This window comes from Dendropsophus ebraccatus, chromosome 7, assembly GCF_027789765.1.
Source record: "Dendropsophus ebraccatus isolate aDenEbr1 chromosome 7, aDenEbr1.pat, whole genome shotgun sequence".
Classification (NCBI taxonomy): Eukaryota; Metazoa; Chordata; class Amphibia; order Anura; family Hylidae; genus Dendropsophus; species Dendropsophus ebraccatus.
In genome coordinates, this window is record NC_091460.1 from 31,545,790 (window position 1) to 31,566,048 (window position 20,259).

At 44.4% G+C, this 20,259-nt stretch overlaps 1 protein-coding gene across 1 annotated transcript; it reads right to left on the reverse strand.

Moving 5' to 3' along the window:
* Positions 1-8,039: 8,039 nt before the first annotated feature.
* Positions 8,040-15,462, reverse strand: LOC138796537 (nicotinamide N-methyltransferase-like). Its single transcript, XM_069976145.1, has 5 exons — positions 15,312-15,462; positions 13,508-13,718; positions 10,449-10,863; positions 8,356-8,506; positions 8,040-8,095 (listed from the first exon to the last, which is right to left on the reverse strand). Exons 1-5 carry the CDS (start codon positions 15,460-15,462, stop codon positions 8,040-8,042), a joined length of 984 nt encoding a protein of 327 aa, XP_069832246.1.
* Positions 15,463-20,259: the final 4,797 nt, after the last annotated feature.

Consider the following 20,259-nt stretch of genomic DNA (forward strand, 5'->3'; position numbering starts at 1 on the left):
ACCACCCATCTGTTCCTCCTCCCCACCCTTTTCACCATTATGAATGCCCCTGGCAGAATGCCTTAACGATCCAGCCCATGTGCCATGTTGACACAGGTGATGAATAGGAGAAAATGTGCCTGGAGCATTCCTAATGATGAGGAGGGACAGAGAGGTTGTGCCAGCCTAATGCATAGTCACTCTGGGCCACGCCTCTTTTGCACAGGGCTGCAAGTTTAAAAGTTGTTTTTTAGGACAATAACTACCTCACCTGCCGAACGGACCCCAGGACAGATCTTGGATTAAAAGCAGCTGAAGGTACAAGTGGTTTGGGGGCAGCAGATTGTTGGTACAGAGTCACTTTAAAGGGGTTATCCAGCGCTACAAAAACATGGCCACTTTTCCCCCTACTGTTGTCTCCAGTTCAGGTGCGGTTTGCAATTAAGCTGCATTTACCTCAATGGAACTGAGTTTCAAAACCACACCCAAACTGGAGACAACAGCAGGGGGAAAGTGGCCATGTTTTTGTAGCGCTGGATAACCCCTTTAAGTATGTCTGTTGCAAACTCCAATTCACCCACTAGAGGTCAGCAGAGCATTACATAAAATGCAGCAAGGTCTCTCATGGGCGCAAAACCACAAAATTGACAGATAGCTAGATCCATACGTACATCCTGTCATGGACACCGGGGACACCTAAGGAACCTCATTTTTTTCTGACAAATATGATAGAATCTGCAACAAAGAGTTTTTAAAGCAGATGTGAGCTGAACCAATGATGGCCATAGCCACGAGGCAGCAGAACCTAAAGAAAACTTTATAGAAACAATAATATCTTAATGCAAAGATAGAGACGTTATCAGATAGACAATATCACATGTCTCTTTATACCTGAGCTGCTGTCACAAAGCCAGAGCTCAGAAGACGGCTGCCGATATTGTAAAAGAATCACCCTTGAAGTATTCCTGGTAGGTGAAGAAGTCTTATATATGTGTTATCTGGCAAGAAATCAAAGGGTGGAAACAATGCAAGTTATAGCAAAAACAGAGCATAAAGGTATACAGAAGATATAGCATGATGTCTCTAACCCTAGCCCTAAGAATACAAGCAGCAAGCCAGATGAAGTAATATAAAAATATTCCAATGATACAGCAAGTCTCAGGTCTACCATTTTTAGAATTGACATTTGTGGTACCATAGGGGGAGGAAAACCACAATGCTTGGAAAGCAGAAGCAGCACTTAAAGGGGTACTCCACTGAAAAAAAAAATTAAAATCAACTGGTGACAGAAAGTTATATATATTTGTAATTTACTCCTATTTAAAAAATCTCAAGCCAGTACTTATCAGCTGCGGTATGTCCTGCAGGAAGTGGTATATTCTTTCCAGTCTGACACAGTGCTCTCTGCTGCCACCTCTGTCCATGTCACGAACTGTCCAGAGCAGAAGAGGTTTTTTATGGGGACTTGCTATTACTCGACACAGTTCCTGACATGGACAGAGGTGGCAGAATACACTACTTCCTGCAGGGCATACAGCAACTGATAAATATGAGATTTTTAAATAGGTTTGTAGAATTACTTGGACTATGATGGATTCGGTGGACTACATTGATGGCCATTAATAAAATTGGCAACAAGATGTGCAAGGGTGTTTCTATTTTAATAATTATTTATTTTCTTTTGGTATTTTTTTTTATATTTCTCAGGCGAAGATTCTGTGAAGTAATCAGGTAGATAACATCCATTACTAAGCAGGGGCTCCCACCAACCCCCTTATTATTATCATCACTGTACCCACTGTCACCAGGGATACTGAAGAAAACCGGGTACAATCAGGCCCAATGTATCTAAAAGGACACTCCATGGATGGTTACATGTAGGTATTATCAGGCTGGGGGCATGGCATGGACTTGTAACAGGTCGGACACACCATGTAAGAGCTCCAGTCCAGAGCATTAGAGGGGACGGTGGTGCAATACATTAGAGGGGACAGTGGTACAGTACATTAGAGAGGACAGTGGAGCAGTATGCGATGCCCTGGCCCCTGGGGGCCACTTCCGCAGTGCTGGTGTTATGAGCGGGCAATGACCGGGGCAGCTGCAGGGGTTATACTTGTCACGGTATAGGCCTGAGGGCAGCACAGCTGTAGGGCCGGTCTGTGGAATCTGCGGGTGATGATGGGCATGCGATTCCTCGCTGCACTTAGTCAGGGCACCAGTTAGTGGACACCAATGCCAGGGTTCAGTAACAGCGGTTTTATTATAGATGAGGTAACTAGTAGCAACAGTTCTGTCCGGATGCAACCGGGTATATAGCAGGCTTTGACAAATAAAGCAGGAGTGGTGCTGCATAGGCTGTGAGAATACGTGCCGGATGATGGGAGTAGGAGTATGAGAGGAATAGCGTTGCTGGGTGGATTAGCTTGAGAGTAATACTTGCTGTGAATCCTTGCAGCGATGAGGAGAGATATCGGAATGACACCCAGATGAGAGAGAAGACTCGGGACACTTGAGCAGGCAGATACAGCCGAAGACTTGAATACTGCAGAGCACCTGATCCACACTTCTAGTGGTGAAGTGGGAGCTGCAGAGAAGAAGCCCAACTCCTCTGAGGCAGGAGAGGGACGACACACATCCTCCTTGCTTGGAAGCAGGGGGAAGACTCACTTGTTAGGAGGAAGTGGAGGAAGAAGACACCGTGGTACAGAACATTAGAGGACAGTGGTTACAGTACATTAGAGGGGACAGTGGCACAGTACATTAGAGGGGACAGTGGCACAGTACATTAGAGGGGAAAGTGGTACAGTTCATTAGAGGGGACAGTGGTACAGTACATTAGAGGGGACAGTGGAGCAGTATAATAGAGGGACAGTGGTACAGTACATTAGAGGGGACATGTTGGCACATATGGATGGGCAAGGGTAAAGCAATAAGGGGATGTTGGCACAGTTCAGTACAGGGAATTAGCATAATTATAGTCAATGTACCACTCAGTGAGAGAAGAAGATATCAGTGCTCTGGGGTCTGGGGCTGCCTCTAGTGCAACAGCCAAGACATTTGAATAAGTACAAACCGAAGGAGATCTCACAAACTGGGCAGCGATTACAGGATTCTCAGGAACAGGCAGCACGATTACAATGTGTGCACAGATCCGGCTATATGGAAATCTTTTTTGGGTTTTAGTGGTAAATTTGCTTGAAATTACTTCAAAGGGAATATTCAGTAAGGGAAAAGTTTTATAAATTTTTGCTAGTGTATAGAAAACAATAACATGTTTTTGCGCCTCCTATAGAGACCACGTCCCGGCCTCTCACAGGCTGCAGCCTATGACAATGAATAGTAGAGCAGGATGATAACAGCTCCTGCTCCTCTATTTTGTTCCTCACTACAATAAGCGGGCTGAACATTACAGTGGAGGGACATCCCTACTGCTTTTAAACAAAATTATTTTATTAATTTTAATTTCATTATTTAAATTAACCCTTTGAGGACCAGGCCCAAAATGACCCAGTGGACCGCTCAAATTTTGATCTTAGTGTTTCCGTTTTTCCCTCCTCCCCTTCTAAGAGCTCTAGCAATTTCATTTTTTTATCTACAGGGCCATGTAAGGGCTTATTTGTTACAGGAATAGTTGTACTTTGTAATGGCGTCATTCATTTTACCATAACACGTATGATGGAACCCCAAATATATTATTTATGAAGATATAAATTGGTGAAATGGCAAAAAAGAATGCAATATGGTAACGTTTGGGGGGTTCCTGTGTCTACGTAATGCACTATATGGAAAAAGCGACATGATACTATTATTCTATAGGTCAGTCCGAACACAACCATATGCAGGTTACACAGATTCTCTAATGTTATAAATTTTTTTAAATGAAATCCTTTTTTTTGGCAATTAATTATAAATAAAATGGGCCTATTGTGACACTTATAACGGTTTTATTTTTTCACCTACGGGGCTGTATGTGGTGTCATTTTTTCCGCCATGATCTCTAGTTTTTAGTAATACCATATTTGTGAAGATCGGACATTTTGATCACTTTTTATTATTTTTTTTTATATGTAATGTAACATAAAATCGGTAATCCGCGCACTTTTTTCCCTCTTTTCGTGTACGCCGTTTACCGTTCGCAATGACGCTTGTTATATTTTAATAGATCGGACAATTACGCACGCTACGGTATATTATATGTTTATTTGTTTATTTATTTTTATATGTTTTATTTATATAATGGGAAAGGGGGGTGATTTCAACTTTTATTGGGGGAGGGGTTTTGGGGTAGTGTATTGGTGTTTTTAACTTTTTTTTTTTTTACACATTTGAAGTCCCTTTGGGGGACTTGTACATACATTAGTTTGATTTCTACACTGATGAATGCTATGCCATAGGCATAGCATTGATCAGTGTTATCGGCGATCTGCTCATTGAGCCTGCCTGTGCAGGCTTAGAGTAGCAGAGCGCCGATCGGACCGCACGGAGGCAGGTGAGAGACCTCCGGCAGTCCGTTTTACCGATCGGGACCCCCGCAGTCACACTGCGGGGGTCCCGATCGGTAAGTGACAGGGGACTCCCCCTGTCACTTACACTTAAACGCCGCGGTCGCGCCGCGATTGCAGCGTTTAAGGAGTTAATGACACGCGGCAGCGCGATCGCTGCAGCGTGTCATTACCGGTGAGGTCCCGGCTGCTGATTGCAGCCGGCCCCCACCTGCTATGAAGCGCGCTCCGCTCCGGAGCACGCTTCATAGCGGGAGAAAAACCCAGGGCGTACAGTTACGCCCTAGGTCGTCTGGCGACAGACTTCCATGGCGTAACTATACGCCCTGGGTCGTCTAGGATTTAAAAAAAAAAACTTACAAAAAAATCTTAAAATTGCTCTATTCTAACCCTTATAACGCTTTTATTTTTTGTTCTATGGGGCTATTTCAGGGCTTATGTTTTTCACCATGATCTGTAGTTTTTACAGTAGCACACTTGCATGTATGTGACTTTTTAATCACATTTTAGGATTTTTTGGGGGATGTGATGTGACCAAAATCTAAATTTTGGTGGCATTTTTTTGCGAGCCATTTTGTTTGGGCCATTCCACATGTGACAGTACTAAATATGTTTATATATTTTTTTTACATTCTCTTATTTAAAAAAATAGGAAAAGGGGGTGACTTAAACTTTTATTAGGGATAAAATACCTATGTATTGAATTGATCCATGATCTTGGCACTCTATTGCTAAAAGCTGTTAAAGGCAGTTTTCAGCAATCATCCAGCTACAGCAGTATCTGTGGTTAAAGGCAACCTGTCACCCCTGTGATGGGGCAGAGCCAGGCCGACCCCCCGCTAGAGACCCTTATACTTACTCTGTGCACGAAGTCCCACTCCTGGACTCGCTCCCATTGTCGAGATATCACCGTCCCGATGAGTTCTGATGAGAGATGAGTCTGATGCCCATAGAGAATGAATGGAGCCGTCATTCTCTATGAGCGTCGGACTCATCTCTGATGCGTGCGGGCCAGGCTTCCAAAAGCGATATCTCGGCAACGGGAGCGGGTCCAGGAGCGGAACTTTGTGCACGGGGTAAGTATAAGAGTCTCTAGAGGGGGGGTCGGCCGGGCTCTGCCCCAGCACAGGGGTGACAGGTTCCCTTGAAAGCGCCTTTGTACCCACAATCTGACCCCCCCAAACCACTTGTACCTTTGGATAGCTGCTTTTAATCCAAGATCTGTCCTGGGGTTTATTCGGCAGGTGATACAGTTATTGTTCTAAAAAACAACTTTTAAACTTGCAGCCCTGGCCCAAAGGGAGTATCTGTACCCTAACTTTGCACCACCCCTCTGTCCCTCCTCCCCACCCTCTTCATCCTTAGGAATGCCACTGGAACATTTTCTCCTCTCTGAACAATGCACAGGTGCCTTAACGATCCAGCCCATGTGCCGTGCTAACACAGCTGATGAATAGGAGACAATCTGCCTGAAGCATTACTAATGATGAGGAGGACTGGGAGAAGGGACAGAGAGGTTGTGCCTGCCTAATGCAAACACAATCTAAGCCCCGGCCGTTGGGCACGGGGCTGCCAGACTGCCAGATTAAAAGTAGTTTTTTAGGACAATAACTGCATCACCTGACGAACGGACCCCAGGACAGATCTTGGATTAAAAGCAGCTATCTGAAGGTACAAGCGGTTTGGGGGGGGGGGTCAGATTGTGCGTACAGAGTCGCTTTAAGCAGAGGGTCCTGTGGTGTCCCACCACGGGTGTTTCTTGTCTCTACACCCCTCGCAAAAGCCTGTCCCTTCAAAGTAGTAGTGGTGATGAAGTAGTACCTAAGTTTTACCACTAGATATCGATAGTATGTATATTGTATGCTTAAGTATTGCACAGCTGTAGTTAACTAAAGGGTTATTGTTTCTGTGATTTGTGCACCAATGAGAGCTCTTTCTCTTCTCTACCTATACCCTCTCTCCTTTCTTCTCTTGCACTCTTTTCTCACCCACTCACAGCACATATTACATATGCTATAGGAAATTGTCACATGGGTAGAGGAAGTGTAGCCACACTTAGTGAGTCTTACTCTGGATTCTGTAGAGGAAGGATGCAAGCCAGAATGGTCCCTACAGCAGTCAAGTTCGGCCCTGGCTTATGCCAGGTCCCCTGTTAAAGGACAAGTCCAGTGTAGTCTGAGGTGTGGTAGTGGATTCACATACATGGGGCGCAAGAACACTTTTCTTGAACGCATTACTTCCACGCACTATGCAGTGTTAAGTACTCTTAGAGAGGACAAGTCAGGGTACAAGTCTAAAGGTGCAGGACAGTATCCTGAAAAAAGAGGAACTGATCTGGAAAGAGCAAAGTTGCTAGAAGCCTACGTACTCTATCTCGCAGCACAGGTGTAACCAGAAAATTATGACCACTCGTCTCATCCCAGGTAGCAAGGTCTGGGGCTTGTGTCACCCTCTAGGACGGGTAACCCGACACTTGTGGGCATTAGTTGGTGCAAATACCAAGGAGTCAAAACACGGGCACAAGTATTCTCTCTACTCTCAAGTATTTTACTTATTCCACTTCTAAAGTTAGGTAGCCACAAGTCTCTCCTCTCCCTCCTTGTTTGGTGATATGTATTTCTATTGATGGTTGCCATTTTTTGATTGCACTAATTTACTGTTAGTTATTTTGCAATTGAGTTACCATTCACATGACATACATATTTGGGTTTCTGATTAGGACATTTTTATATAATTTTTTATCTTGTCTTCTGTTCTTTAATCACTGTTGAGGGATTGTTGAACTGTATTTTGTGACCGTTTGCTGACCTGGGGGACCCTGGATTTGTTTGGGTCTCACCTTGTCTTACCCTTCTTGGGAATTTTAATTGTTTTTAGTGTGTCTATTGTGTATCACTGTATCAAGTATTCCTACAGTAAAGAAGAGTTTATTTATTGTAATGGAACTCTGTGATTCTTATATAAGCACCTACACAGCCATTGTATTTTCCTTGGGTCATCTTCCCTTTCTGTGGGTGACGGTACCAATAGTCCGGGTGGGTCACAACTCCACTCTGGACCACCGTGATAAGCGCCCAAGGGACCCCCAAATAGCCTGGCAGGTTACTGACCACAGGGGAAAGGGTATAGCTAGCCTCACTAAAATAAAAGCAGGTGTGCCTCCATACCTGAGTGCCCTACCGGCACTGGCGTCACAACAGCATAACACCTGGCTGAGCTATATCTCGACCACCCATTACACTAGTGGAATCACACAGCACCATCTAGCAAGTGACCGGTCGCGCTTTACAGTAGTGCACCACAGTCCTCTACAACGGATTGGCTCCCCTAGATCACATCACAGGGAGCCCCTCCCCCCCCAGTGCAATGTCCCAGAACAGGTGTGCCATTGCTGCTCTGTTATTATGTAGGTCAATCAATACTAAATATATGTATTCTGGGCTGAAGGTGTCTTAATGTATTCCCACCACTAGATGTCGCACAGTGAGTTTATTGATTGCGTGGCACAGCTGAAGGGAAGCATGGGAGGGTTACCAAAGTCATTGGCTGAGCGGCCTGTCACTGCACAGATGGCTTCAGATTTTCCAGCGACAGCTGCGGTGAACGAGAAGAATCTAGAAGAAAACCAGGGAGCATGGGGAGGTAAGTATAAAGTTTATTATTTTATCTACACATTCCTCACCAGTCGGCCATTCACGGGCTGGGGTGCGCCCGGCACTGCGGCCGGTATCAGGGACACACAGGCAGTTTCCGGGGGGTGGGGCTGGGCCTGGCACTGTGTCTGGTATCGGGGACACACAGGCACCTTCCGGTGGGGGGGGGGGCGGGGGGGGGGGGGGGGGGTTGCGGTGTATGGGCTCACAGACAGACTCACCTACAGATGACCCACTATACGGATGGGCAGCGAGGAGGACAACAGTGCCCAGGAGGGGGGAGAGCTTCTCGCACTGCTGTGGTACGCTGTCCAGTGAAGGGGGAGGGATGTGGGCGGGACTGGGGCAGACGATCTGAGACTCCGTACAAAGCTGCAGAGTACGGATTCTCAGGAATATAGGACAGTTTTGAACAAGTAGCTCAGAGCCAAACACAGCTCTGAGGGGACATTCATCTGCATGTATTTTGAAAACAGTTGAGTTTTCATTATTGCTATAAATTACAAATATTCTTATTATGGCCTAGGCTAGCTAGAAATAAATTTAAAAAATATTTTATAGTTGCGCTTTAAATACAACTGAGCCGACATGTGCGCCCCAGGGGGCAAGCGTGCTGGCGGCGGAGGACAGGGCAGGAGCTGTCATCAGTTGAGGTGCCTCGCGGGGCCAAAGAGATGGGGACCGGTGTCCGCCAGCAGTGAACAGGGAGGAGAGCAGCAGCGACGGGGCCCTGAGCACAGGACACTGCCACAGCCGTGACACATTTGGATGTTTGCCTAATTATTTCATTCCCATGATCTTAATCAATGGCATCTATATCCCATTGATGTGTAAACGGAGCATGGGCCTCATGATTGCTTTATTGCTCTTTTTCTTAGTATCACTCTGTTTCATGCTGCGTTTACACGTAACGATTATTGTGCGAATTCGCACAATAACGATTGAATTCGAACGATAATCGTACGTGTAAACGCTGCGAATGATCAAACGACGAACGGGAAATCGTTTATTTTGATCTTCCAACATGTTCCAAAATCGTCGTTCGCAAAAAATTCGCAGATCGTTCCGTGTAAACAGTCGTTCGCCGATTTAACCAATGTGTGAGATAGGCTTAAGCGATCGCAAAACAATCGCAAAACGATCGCAGAGCAAATTTCCATACGATATATCGTTCCATCTAAACGATGACCGTTGTGAAAAAAAAATCTTTACTCCGACATCGTTAATCGTACGATCGGGCCAATTATCGTTTCGGGTAAACGCAGCATCATTTAAAACAATTGAGTAATATTTGTAGGATAAAGCCTATGTTGCATACATAATGTTAATGGATTGATCCTGGTTATAGATGAGCAAATTTACAGTAAATAGTAGGGAAACACTTTGTTATCTCTGCAATCCACTCATCAGCTGGCTGCCTTCTAACTCAGTGCCACTTGTGCTGCTCCTCCCTGGGTGCTGGAAAAAGCTGGATCCAGTCCTGGTAAACTGGGAGAAGTTTCCCAGGACTGGATCCAGCTTTTCCCAGCACCCATGAGGAGCGGCTGATAAGCTGAATGCCGAGATAACATAGCAATTGTCAGGACAGGGGAGGCAGGGACAAGACACCACAGTGAGCCCTGATGCTGAACCCATCAACTGTCCCTACCTACTTACCTCAAACAGCCCTAGGCGGCCGTGGACAACCACAAAGACGTTCCCTGTACTAGATACACAGTGCACACAGAACAAGACAGACAAACAAACACAATAGTGGATAGTCAAACAAGCAAGGTCAGAACCAAACTGGCAGCGCAGTACAAAATCAGGTAACAATCGGATAGTCAAAAAGTCAAGCAAGAGGTCAGTTAACAAAGTCAAGCAAGCAGAGGGATTAGGTACAGGGATCGCAGGAATAGACAAGGGGAGCAGGGATCAGGGTATCAACCTAAATAGCCAGCAGGGAAAAACTGGCTTCAGCTTTTATGCTGACCAAGAGCCCTGTCTGAATCCTCATTGAACCAGTGCTCTGATCTCCCAGCCCCAGACAGGCAGAGAAACCAGTCCTTCACACAGACTAATCAGCTGCAATAATCAAGCCCAATAGCTTCTCAGCTTAACTCCTACATTGCCAGGAAGCTGAGAAGCAAGTGGGCGTGTCACACAAAAGCAACAACAGGCCCAGTTCACACCAGGTTGCTGCACATTCCTGAAAGCAATCCACTTAATTTTTACTGTAAATGTGCTCATCTTTAATCCTTGTCAATCACAAAAGCAATAGCAGACAACCTGCACAGGATGCTTTCTTGGCATTCACATTTTAAGCTTCCTTTACCTTGCGGGCAACAATAAACACTATTCCCTCATGGTCAACCAAGTCACAGCCCATTACTTTTTCCAGGTTCTCAAAATGCTCAATTTCTAAACCTTCCTCGCTAAGAACTTTCCTACAGAAATTCTCATCACATGGTAATAGTTGAAACTTGTCTTCTCCAATTTTAAAATATGTGCAATTAATATCCGTGTATAATAAAAGATATCCCCCAAGTTTGATTAATTTGGAGAATTTCCTTAGGTTTCTTTTATATTCCTCATGATCCTTGCTGATCAGTTCCAGAGCCCAGATACTTGTGGCACAGTCAGCCTTTGGCGGTGATACAGAATCTGTAAGGTTATCTTCAGTGAATTCCCATTTCATAATCTTCTTTATTTTTCCCCTTAGGTTTTCTTCTTCCTCCGACCACCTATCACTGTAACATATAAAATATTAAGACATTGGCAATTAATATTTATTGAATCACAGACAATAAAATATACTTTAAACTGCCAAAATACTTGAAAAGTAAAGTAAATAACATGTCTGTCTCCATTGTTTTCTACAGTGGTTTGCAATAAATTAGAATATCAACAACAAATTTTTTTCAGTAATTCAATTGAAAAAATGACCTCATATATTCTATAGAGTCATTACATACAGAGTGAACTTTTTCAAGCGTTTATTTCTGTTAAAGTTAATGATTATGGATTACAGCCAAGAAAAACCCAAAAGTCAGTATTTCCGAAAATTAGAATATTATGTAAAATTAACTGAAAAAAACATGTTTTTAACACAGAAATGTTGACCAAATGAAAAGTCTGTACAGTAAATGCCCCCAATACTTGGTCGGGGCACCTTTTGCATGAATGACGGCATGAATGCGGCAATGTGACATGGAGGCGATCAGCTGATGGCACTGCAGAGGGGTTAGTGAAGCCCAGGTTGCTTTGATAGCGCCTTCAGCTCGTCTGCATTGTTGGCTCTGGTGTCTTTCATCTTCCTCTTGACAATACCCCATAAATTCTCTATGTAGTTAAGGTCTGGCGAGTTCGCTGGCCAATAAAGTACAGTGATACTGTGGTTAGTGAACCAGGTATTGGTACTTTTGGCCGTGTGGACAGGTGCCAAATCCTGATGGAAGATGAAAATTCCATCTTCAAAAATCTTTTCAGCACAGGGAAGCATGAAGGGCTCTAAGATTTCCTGGTAGACGGCAGCGTTGACTTTGGTGTTGATGAAACCCAGTGAACCTACACCAGCAGATGACATGGCTCCCCAAACCATCACTGATTGTGGATACTTCTCACTAGACCTCAAGCAGCTTGGATTGTGCCTCTCCACTCTTCCTCCAGACTCTGGGACCGAGATTTCCAAATGAAATGCAAAATTTACTCTCATCTGAAATCAGCTCCTTGGACCACTGATCAACAGTCCAGTTCTTCTTTTCCTTGGCCCAGATAAGACGCTTCTGGCCTTGTTTATTGGTCAGGAGTGACACATGGGATGCAACACTTGTAGCCCATGTCCTGCAGACGTCTGTATGTGGTGGCTTTTGAAGCACTGACTTCAGCAGCAGTCCACTCTTTGTGAATCTCTCCCAAATTTTTGAATGGCATTTTTGTTACAATCCTGTTAAGACTGCGGTTCTTCCAATTGCTTGTGCACTTTTTTCTACCACACTTTTTCCTTCCACTCAACTTTCCATTAATATGCTTTGACACAGCAATCTGAGAACAGCCAGCTTCTTTAGCAATGAACTTTTGTGGCTTACTCTCCTTGTGGAGTATGTGAATGACTGCCTTCTGGACATCTGTCAAGTCAGCAGTCTTCCTCATGATTGTGTTGCATACTGAACCAGATTAATGCTAAGTTTACACGGAGCGATTATCGGGCGAATTTTCTCGATAACAATCGAATTCGAACGATAATCGTACGTGTAAACGCGGCGAACGATCGATAAAGCATTCATTTTGATCTTTTAACATGTTCTTAAATTGTCGTTCGTCGTTCGCAAAAATTCGCAGATCGTTCCGTGTAAACAGTCTTTCACTGATTTTACCTATGTGTGAGATAGGCTTAAGCGATTGCAAAACGATCGCAAAACGAATTTTCTGTACGATATATCGTTCCATCTAAACGCTGATCGTTATAAAAAAAAAAAATTGTTACTTCGAAATCGTTAATCGATCGGGCCAATTATCGCTCCGTGTAAACTTAGCATAAGGGTCCGTTTACACACACAGATTATCTGACAGATATCTGACAGATTTTTGCAGCCCAAACCAGAAATGGATTTGAAAAAAAGAGAAATCTCAGTCTTTCCTTTAAGACCTGTTCCCTGTTTATAGTCCATTCCTGGCTTTGGCTGCAAAAATCTGTCAGATATCTGTCAGATAATCTGTGTGTGTAAACGGACCCTAAGGGACCTCTTATAACACTTAGGAAGCCACTGCAGGTGTTTTGGGTTAATTATTCTGATTTTCTGAAATACTGACTTTTGGGTTTTTTTTGGCTGTAATCCATAATCATCAACTTTAACAGAAATAAAGCTTGAAAAAGTTCACTCTGTATGTAATGTCTCTATAGAATATATGAGGTCACTTTTTGAATTGAATTACTGACAGGAGTCCCCACTCTGTGTTCCCCGCAGCAGAGAGAGAAAGGCAGAAGCGAGTGGCTGTTTAAACTTGCAGCACGCTTCTGCTTCTCTCAGTTGCGGGGAACACCCTGTAAAGAAGCAGGGATTCCCCTCATAATGACGGAATCCTTGCTCTAAACGAGTGTTACCCACACATGTTTAGAGCGGGGATGATTCCCATCATAATAATGCTTCTTTACAGTAAGAAGTGGTGCAAGATGCTACGCTACTTGCTCTGCACCTGACCTATGGAGTGTAAAAACCAGATAAAGAAATTTACATTGTTCCCTATGGGAACACACAGCTCGGTTCTCAAACTACTCAGTTTTGGAAAAGCCTTCCAGAACCAATTATGTTCAAGAACTGAGGTATTTTACTTATTGAATAACATTAGAAAGCAAAGCTTTGTTAACAGTGATGAGGGAACATTATACCGGACCTGCTCATGCCTTTGAACTCCCTGAAGAGTTTTAAGATTGGAGTCCAGTCAAAGGCATCGGGATCTTTGTTTCTCCACAGTTCAAGTTCTCTGATGTCGGCGTCATAAAATTTTACAATGGAAATTTCTTGAAAGAACTCACATATTGAAAGAAGGTTAACTATAATGGAGCCAAAACTGATGTCAATCAGGGTTTTACCACTGACCAGTCCTGTGAATGGAGAAAATTTCTGTATTATATTCCTATAAATTTCAACATTATTCTACAAACAAACAGAAAAAAAAAAAAAACTGTTCACAATTGTCCAGTTTAGGGGCTATTCATATGTCCACAAAATACAGTTTGTGCACAGACAGTATTCTGGGGACAGGACCTTGGTGCTCCCGGCATCAGCAGTCATTATGGTGAATGGAGCTCCATCAGAACAGTAGCGAAGTATGCTAATGCCGGGAGCACCAAGGTCCAGTCCACTGAATACTGTTTGGGCATGGACAGCATTTTGCAGAAGTGTGAATAGCCCCTAAAGCTTACAAAAAATTATGCAAATCCCAGTAAATAACATGTAAAAGTGTCAGAGTGGGTCACTAGCCTAATAGAAGATTTTGGACTGTTACTTTACTCTCGAGCAGAGTATTTTGGTCACTATTTGTAACTTATTCATTTATTTTCAGCAAAACCAGGAGTGGATTCGACCAAAAGAGGAAAGATTTATATATTTTTGTGTGTTTTGGATCCACTCCTGGTTTTGGTAACAATCCCGACCGAAACGAAGACCAAAAAGGGTTTTCAGTGCTCCAAAGCGAAAAACCCTACACTTTAAGGCCGGGTTCACACAGTATGACACCGGCAGTTCCGTGACACGGCCGTGTCACAGAACGGCCAGTGTCGGTGAAGTTCATCAAAGAATTGGGATGCGGGCGCATTTCGGTGTGCCCAAACTCCAATTACCCATAGCCTGCTCTGTCAGTTTTTCCTGTAGCCGGAATGTATACAGAGTGTATACACTCCGGCCGGGATTCCATTAAAATCAATGCAATGTATTTTTTTCATTTATTAACGTCCGGTGTTATTAATTTAAAAAATACGTTGTGCGAACTTAGCCTTAAAATTCACCATTGTCTTTAAATGTACATATGAAGCCATTGTTAACTTGATCACAATGACGTATTTAACTCAACTTTCTAATATACTTAACATACTGTACAGTACTGTACTGTACAACAATCATGTTAACCGTGGCTAGATCTGTACCTTCTTGTCTTTAAAGAGGATGTACCAACAGGTACATCCTCTTTAACCTGACACAGGGATAGAAGGGCGCCGTCACGGGGAAGCCTGTGCCGCCGTCCGTTTTTCGAACCGCGGCCCGGTTCCCATGTTTGCCACCGTTCTAGCCATGGTTAACGGCCGGTGCTCAAGCACTGGTGGACGGCCGGCCCACCCCCAGTGGGAGGGAATTTCCTCCCCTCTATGACGCGGCTCCATTGATTCTAACAGAGCCGCGTCTTAGAGAGGAGGGAATTCCTTCCCACTTGGGAAGAGCCGGACGGCCTCCAGTGCTTGAGCACCGGCCGGTAACTGTGGATAGAACGGTGCCGAAAGTGGGAACCGGGCCGCGGTACAAAAACCGGCCGGCAACAGCGGCTTCCCCGTGACGGCGCCCTTCTATCCCTGTGTCAGGTTAAAGAGGATGTACTTGGTGGTACATCCTCTTTAACTACCCTTGACCATACTATTACTACTATTATGTATTATGGGGGAGATTTATGGGACATCATAGGGGGTGGAGGCCACTTTACAAACCTGAGTTCAAAGCATTATAAAAGCATCTCATCATGTTAATTGTAGACTCCTTAAAAACGGAGTATGGGACATGTTGTGAATAGTAGTCTTGCAGATACTTCTTGGCGTCAACCTCATGATTGGGATAGTACAGGTTCACATGGGGATCCATTGTTTCTTTTCTTTTCTAGAATTGAAGAGGGTTCATTACTACGAATTTAGATGTTTTTTTTTTGTTTTTTTGTTTTTTTTACAGCTACACATTATTATTTATATGGGTATGCTCATGTGTACTACATCCACATATTACTTCTCCTTACCAAAAACATCTATGATGAGTATAGGACAGTCATGATTTCAATGTAAATGATGTGTGCGTGTGTATTACACATACTGTCCACCAAAAGTAGGTGGACAGTATGTGTAATAGGGTAAGGAAAGGGAAGATTTATCAAACATGGTGTAAAGTGAAACTGGCTCAGTTACCCCTAGCAACCAATCAGATTCCACCTTTCATTCCTCACAGACTCTTTAAAAATTAAAGGTGGAATCTGATTGGAGCCAGTTTCAAAGATAAATCTCCCCCAAATCTGTTTTCTTTTGAGATAATTCAGATAACCCATAATGGCAACTAATTTAAATACGGATTAAAGAAAATGGATTTTAAAAGAGTATTGAAAATCTCAAAATGCTGAAACTGCTGAACAAATTGGGTTGAAACATTTGGTACTCAAGCCCCAAAGAGACAAACCATTTGAATCCACTTGTTCCCCAGTTACAGCAGCAGCCTAATTCAAATGACCTTTATTTCCAACAAGATGGGGCCCCTCCACATTATTCTAGAGTAGTCCGCGAGTATCTTGATTAAAAAAACATTTCCTAATAAATGGATTGGCCAAAGAGGCCCACTTGATTAGCCGGCACATTCACCAGACTTGACCCCAATGGTTTTTTTTCTTTTGAAGAGTACTCAAGGACAAACCTTGTAGTCAAAAACCAAAAAGTGTTGGTGGTATGAAAAATTACATAAGAGAAATTAATACCCAAAAAGACTTGTAGAAGCGTAAGAGGCAGATTTCAAAGCTGAGCAAATGGTGACGGAAAACAGTTTGAGCACCTGTGCTCTTAAAATTTAAGGGCTTGTGTTAGTAAATATAATTGAATGTATAAATCAAAATAAATGTTATTATTTTCTGTCCACCTATTTTTGGACCACTATCTATCTATCTATCTATCTATCTATCTATCTATCTATCTATCTATCTATCTATCTATCTATCTATCTATCTATCTCCTATATCTATCTATCTATCTATCTATCTATCTATCTATCTATCTATCTATCTATCTATCTATCTCCTATCTATCTATCTATCTATCTATCTATCTATCTATCTATCTATCTATCTATCTCCTACCTACAGAATCTATCTATCTATCTATCTATCTATCTATCTATCTATCTATCTATCTATCTATCTATCTATCTATCTCCTATCTATATCTATCTATCTATCTATCTATCTATCTATCTATCTATCTATCTATCTATCTCCTATCTATCTATCTATCTATCTATCTATCTATCTATCTTAAAATCAATAATATGTTAATGCTAAATAAAAACAAAAAACCACAAGTTATCCCATAGAGTATTTTTAAAACGTAGATATCCATACCAGAGCCGGAGCCTAGAAGACGCTGCAGATGGATCCTGCTGGACAGACAGTATTACCACTGATTCCTCCTGGAAGAATTCTTCTTTACAGGACAAGGTGGAGGCGATGCTGTATGACTTATATATTAAGTCATTTGGCAAACAATCAAAGAATACAAGTTACAGCAAAAGTAGAGGTATGCAGAAAAAATGATGCTGTCTGTCAGCTACATGTAACATTATTTATGTGACTATAAAGATCATGCCACATAATATGTGGTTATAATTAGAGATGAGTGGACCGCCGGACTTTTGGTCCGACGGCATTGGCTTGATTCAAAGATAGTCAGTATCGACTGCTAGGTTTTTAGATATTGAGCTTAGTTTGAGTACTGCAGTTATTCTACTACCATGTTTCTCAGAAAATAAAATCTACCCCACTAATAAGACCTAGCTTCATTTTGCAGGCTTTGTGGCAGTGGCGTAGCTAGGGACCCTGGGGACACTCTGCTCCCTGGGGGAGTCCCGGGGATTCCCGGGCAGCACACACACCAGGGAGCTCACTGTGGCCTGGAACTTCCACTACAGGGAGCGCTATGTGTGCCCGAAGTAACAGGCCCGGCGCACAGTGAGCTCCCTGGTGCGTGTGCTGCCCAGGAATCCTGGGACATCCCAAGGGAGTGTCAGCCGGGGAAGAAGCGGAGTAGACAGCCGCGACAGGGGAGCGAGTTGTAAGGTGAGTTGTGTTTTTGTCCCCCCCCCCCCCCCTCTTATACTGTATTTTTTGCACAGAGGGGCCATCTATAAGTGAGGGGGGGGGGGGAACACAGGGGGAACCATCTATAGGGGGGATGACACGGGGGGCAATGTACTAGAGGTGGGGCAACACGGGAGGGGGAACATCTATAAGGGGCATAATACAGGGGGGCCATCTACAAGAGGGGGGCAACAGGGGTGCCATCTATAGGAAGGACAACATAGGGGGACCATCTACAAGGGGGGTAACATAGGGGGGGCAAACACAGGGGGCATCTATAAGGGGACAACATGAGGGGGGGAGTATCTGAAATATAAGCCCTACTCAAAAATTAGTCCTTAGTTACAGTCAGCTGACCAGATCCCTGACACTGGGTGCTGAGCATCAGCCAATCAGCTCCGCCCCTACCTGCTCAACACAAACTGCAGGGGAGATAGGAGGGGTAAAAATATGCACAGTGAGGGGGGCATTGAATATGGGTGGACAGAGAATACATGACCAACTACAGAGGGGGGAGGGGGGTATACAGTATGGGGACTATCTTCGGAGGGTACATGAGCCAACTACAGAGGGGGGAGGGAGGTGTACAGTATAGAGGCCTAACTACAGGGGAACTTACAGTATAGGAGCCGAACAACAGTGGGACATACAGTATAGTGGCTAACTACCATATACAGTGGGGGTACAGTGTAGGGGGGAAAAGTGTTTCTTTAAAAGTAAGACCTACCCCGAAAATAGGCAGCACTGTTGGCTGTATACACTCACACTGCAGTAAATATCACTGCCATATGAATTACGTCCTCAGTACGACCAGACAGACATGCCAGCGGCAGGATTTTAACAGTGTATCCTGCTGTCAGCAAGAAATGATAGGTAGACTTTAACTACTGATTAAAAAAGTAATGCAGAGTAATGCAAATGGCATGTCAGGTCTGTCCCTTATTCAGAAAAAAGCTAGTAATGAGCGAGCATTAGAGATTAACGAACTTCAAAAGTTCGTTCCGACTGGACTTCCGGATTTTTTTGGAGACTTTGGTTTGATCGAATTTTGGATTTCTTTGGATTTAATAGTTTAAAACATCTATATGATACGGGGGTAGTGTATTTGGTTGAATTTAGGGCTCTACATGTCAGTAACATATTTTTTTTCGACTTCAATATTCACCATTACAGGGTCTATGCAGGAAATTCACCATTACTGGGTCTTTGCAGGAAAAAGGTCACAAATGCAGTGAAGGAGCAGCAGTAGTCATTGGAGGCCAGTGGAGGTCCAGCAATAGTCATTTGAGGCCAGTACAGGAGCAGCAGTAGTTAACATGGAGGTCAGGGATCAGCAACAGTATTCAACATGGAGGCCAGGCATCAGCAACAGTAGTCAACATGGGGGCCAGGCATCAGCAACAGTAGTCAACATGGAGGCCAGGCAGGAGCAGCAGTAGCCAACATGGAGGCCAGGCAGGTAGCAGCAGTAGCCAACATGGAGGCCAGGCAGGAGCAGCAATAGTCAACATGGAGGCCAGGCAGGAGCAGCAGCAGCCAACATGGAGGCTAGGCAGGAGCAACAGTAGCCAACATGGAGGCCAGGCAGGATCAGCAGTAGCCAACATGGAGGCCAGGCAGGAGCAGCAGTAGCCAACATGGAGGCCAGGCAGGAGCTGCAATAGTCAACATGGAGGCCAAGCAGGAGCAACAGTAGTCAACATGGAGGTCAGACGGGAGCAGCAGTAGCCAACATGGAGGCCAGGCAGGAGCAGCAGTAGCCAATATGGAGGCAAGGGCAGGCACACCAGTAGTCAACATGGATGCCAGTTAAGGCCCAGCATTAGCCAACATGGAGGCAAGGTCAGGCACACCAGTAGTCAACATGGATGCCAGTTAAGGCCCAGCAGTAGTCAACATGGATGCCAGTTAAGGCTCAGTAGTAGCCAACATGGAGGCAAGGGCAGGCACAGCAGTAGTCACCATGGATGCCAGTTAAGGCACAGCAGTAGTGAACATGGATGCCAGTTAAGGCCCAGTAGAAGCCAACATGGAGGCAAGGGCAGGCACCACAGTATTCAACATGGATGCCAGTTAAGGCCCAGCAGTAGCCAACATGAAGGCAAGGGCAGGCATACCAGTAGTCAACATGGATGCCAGTTAAGGCCCAGCAGTAGCCAACATTGAGACAAGGGCAGTCACACCAGTAGTCAACATGGATGCCAGTTAAGGCCCAGCAGTAGTCAACATGAATGCCAGTTAAGGCCCAGCAGTAGCCAACATGGAGGCCAGGGCAGGAGCGGCAGTAGCCAACATAGAGGCCAGGGCAGGAGCAGCAGTAGTCAACATGGAGGCCAGTGAAGGCCCAGCAGTAGCCTATATGGAGGCCAGTGAAGGCCCAGCAGTAGCCTATATGGAGGCCAGGGCAGGAGCAGCAGTAGCCAACATGGATGCCAGGGCAGGAGCGGCAGTAGCCAACATAGAGGCCAGGGCAGGAGTGGCAGTAGTCAACATGGAGGCCAGTGAAGGCTCAGCAGTAGCCTATATGGAGGCCAGGGTAGGAACAGCAGTAGCCA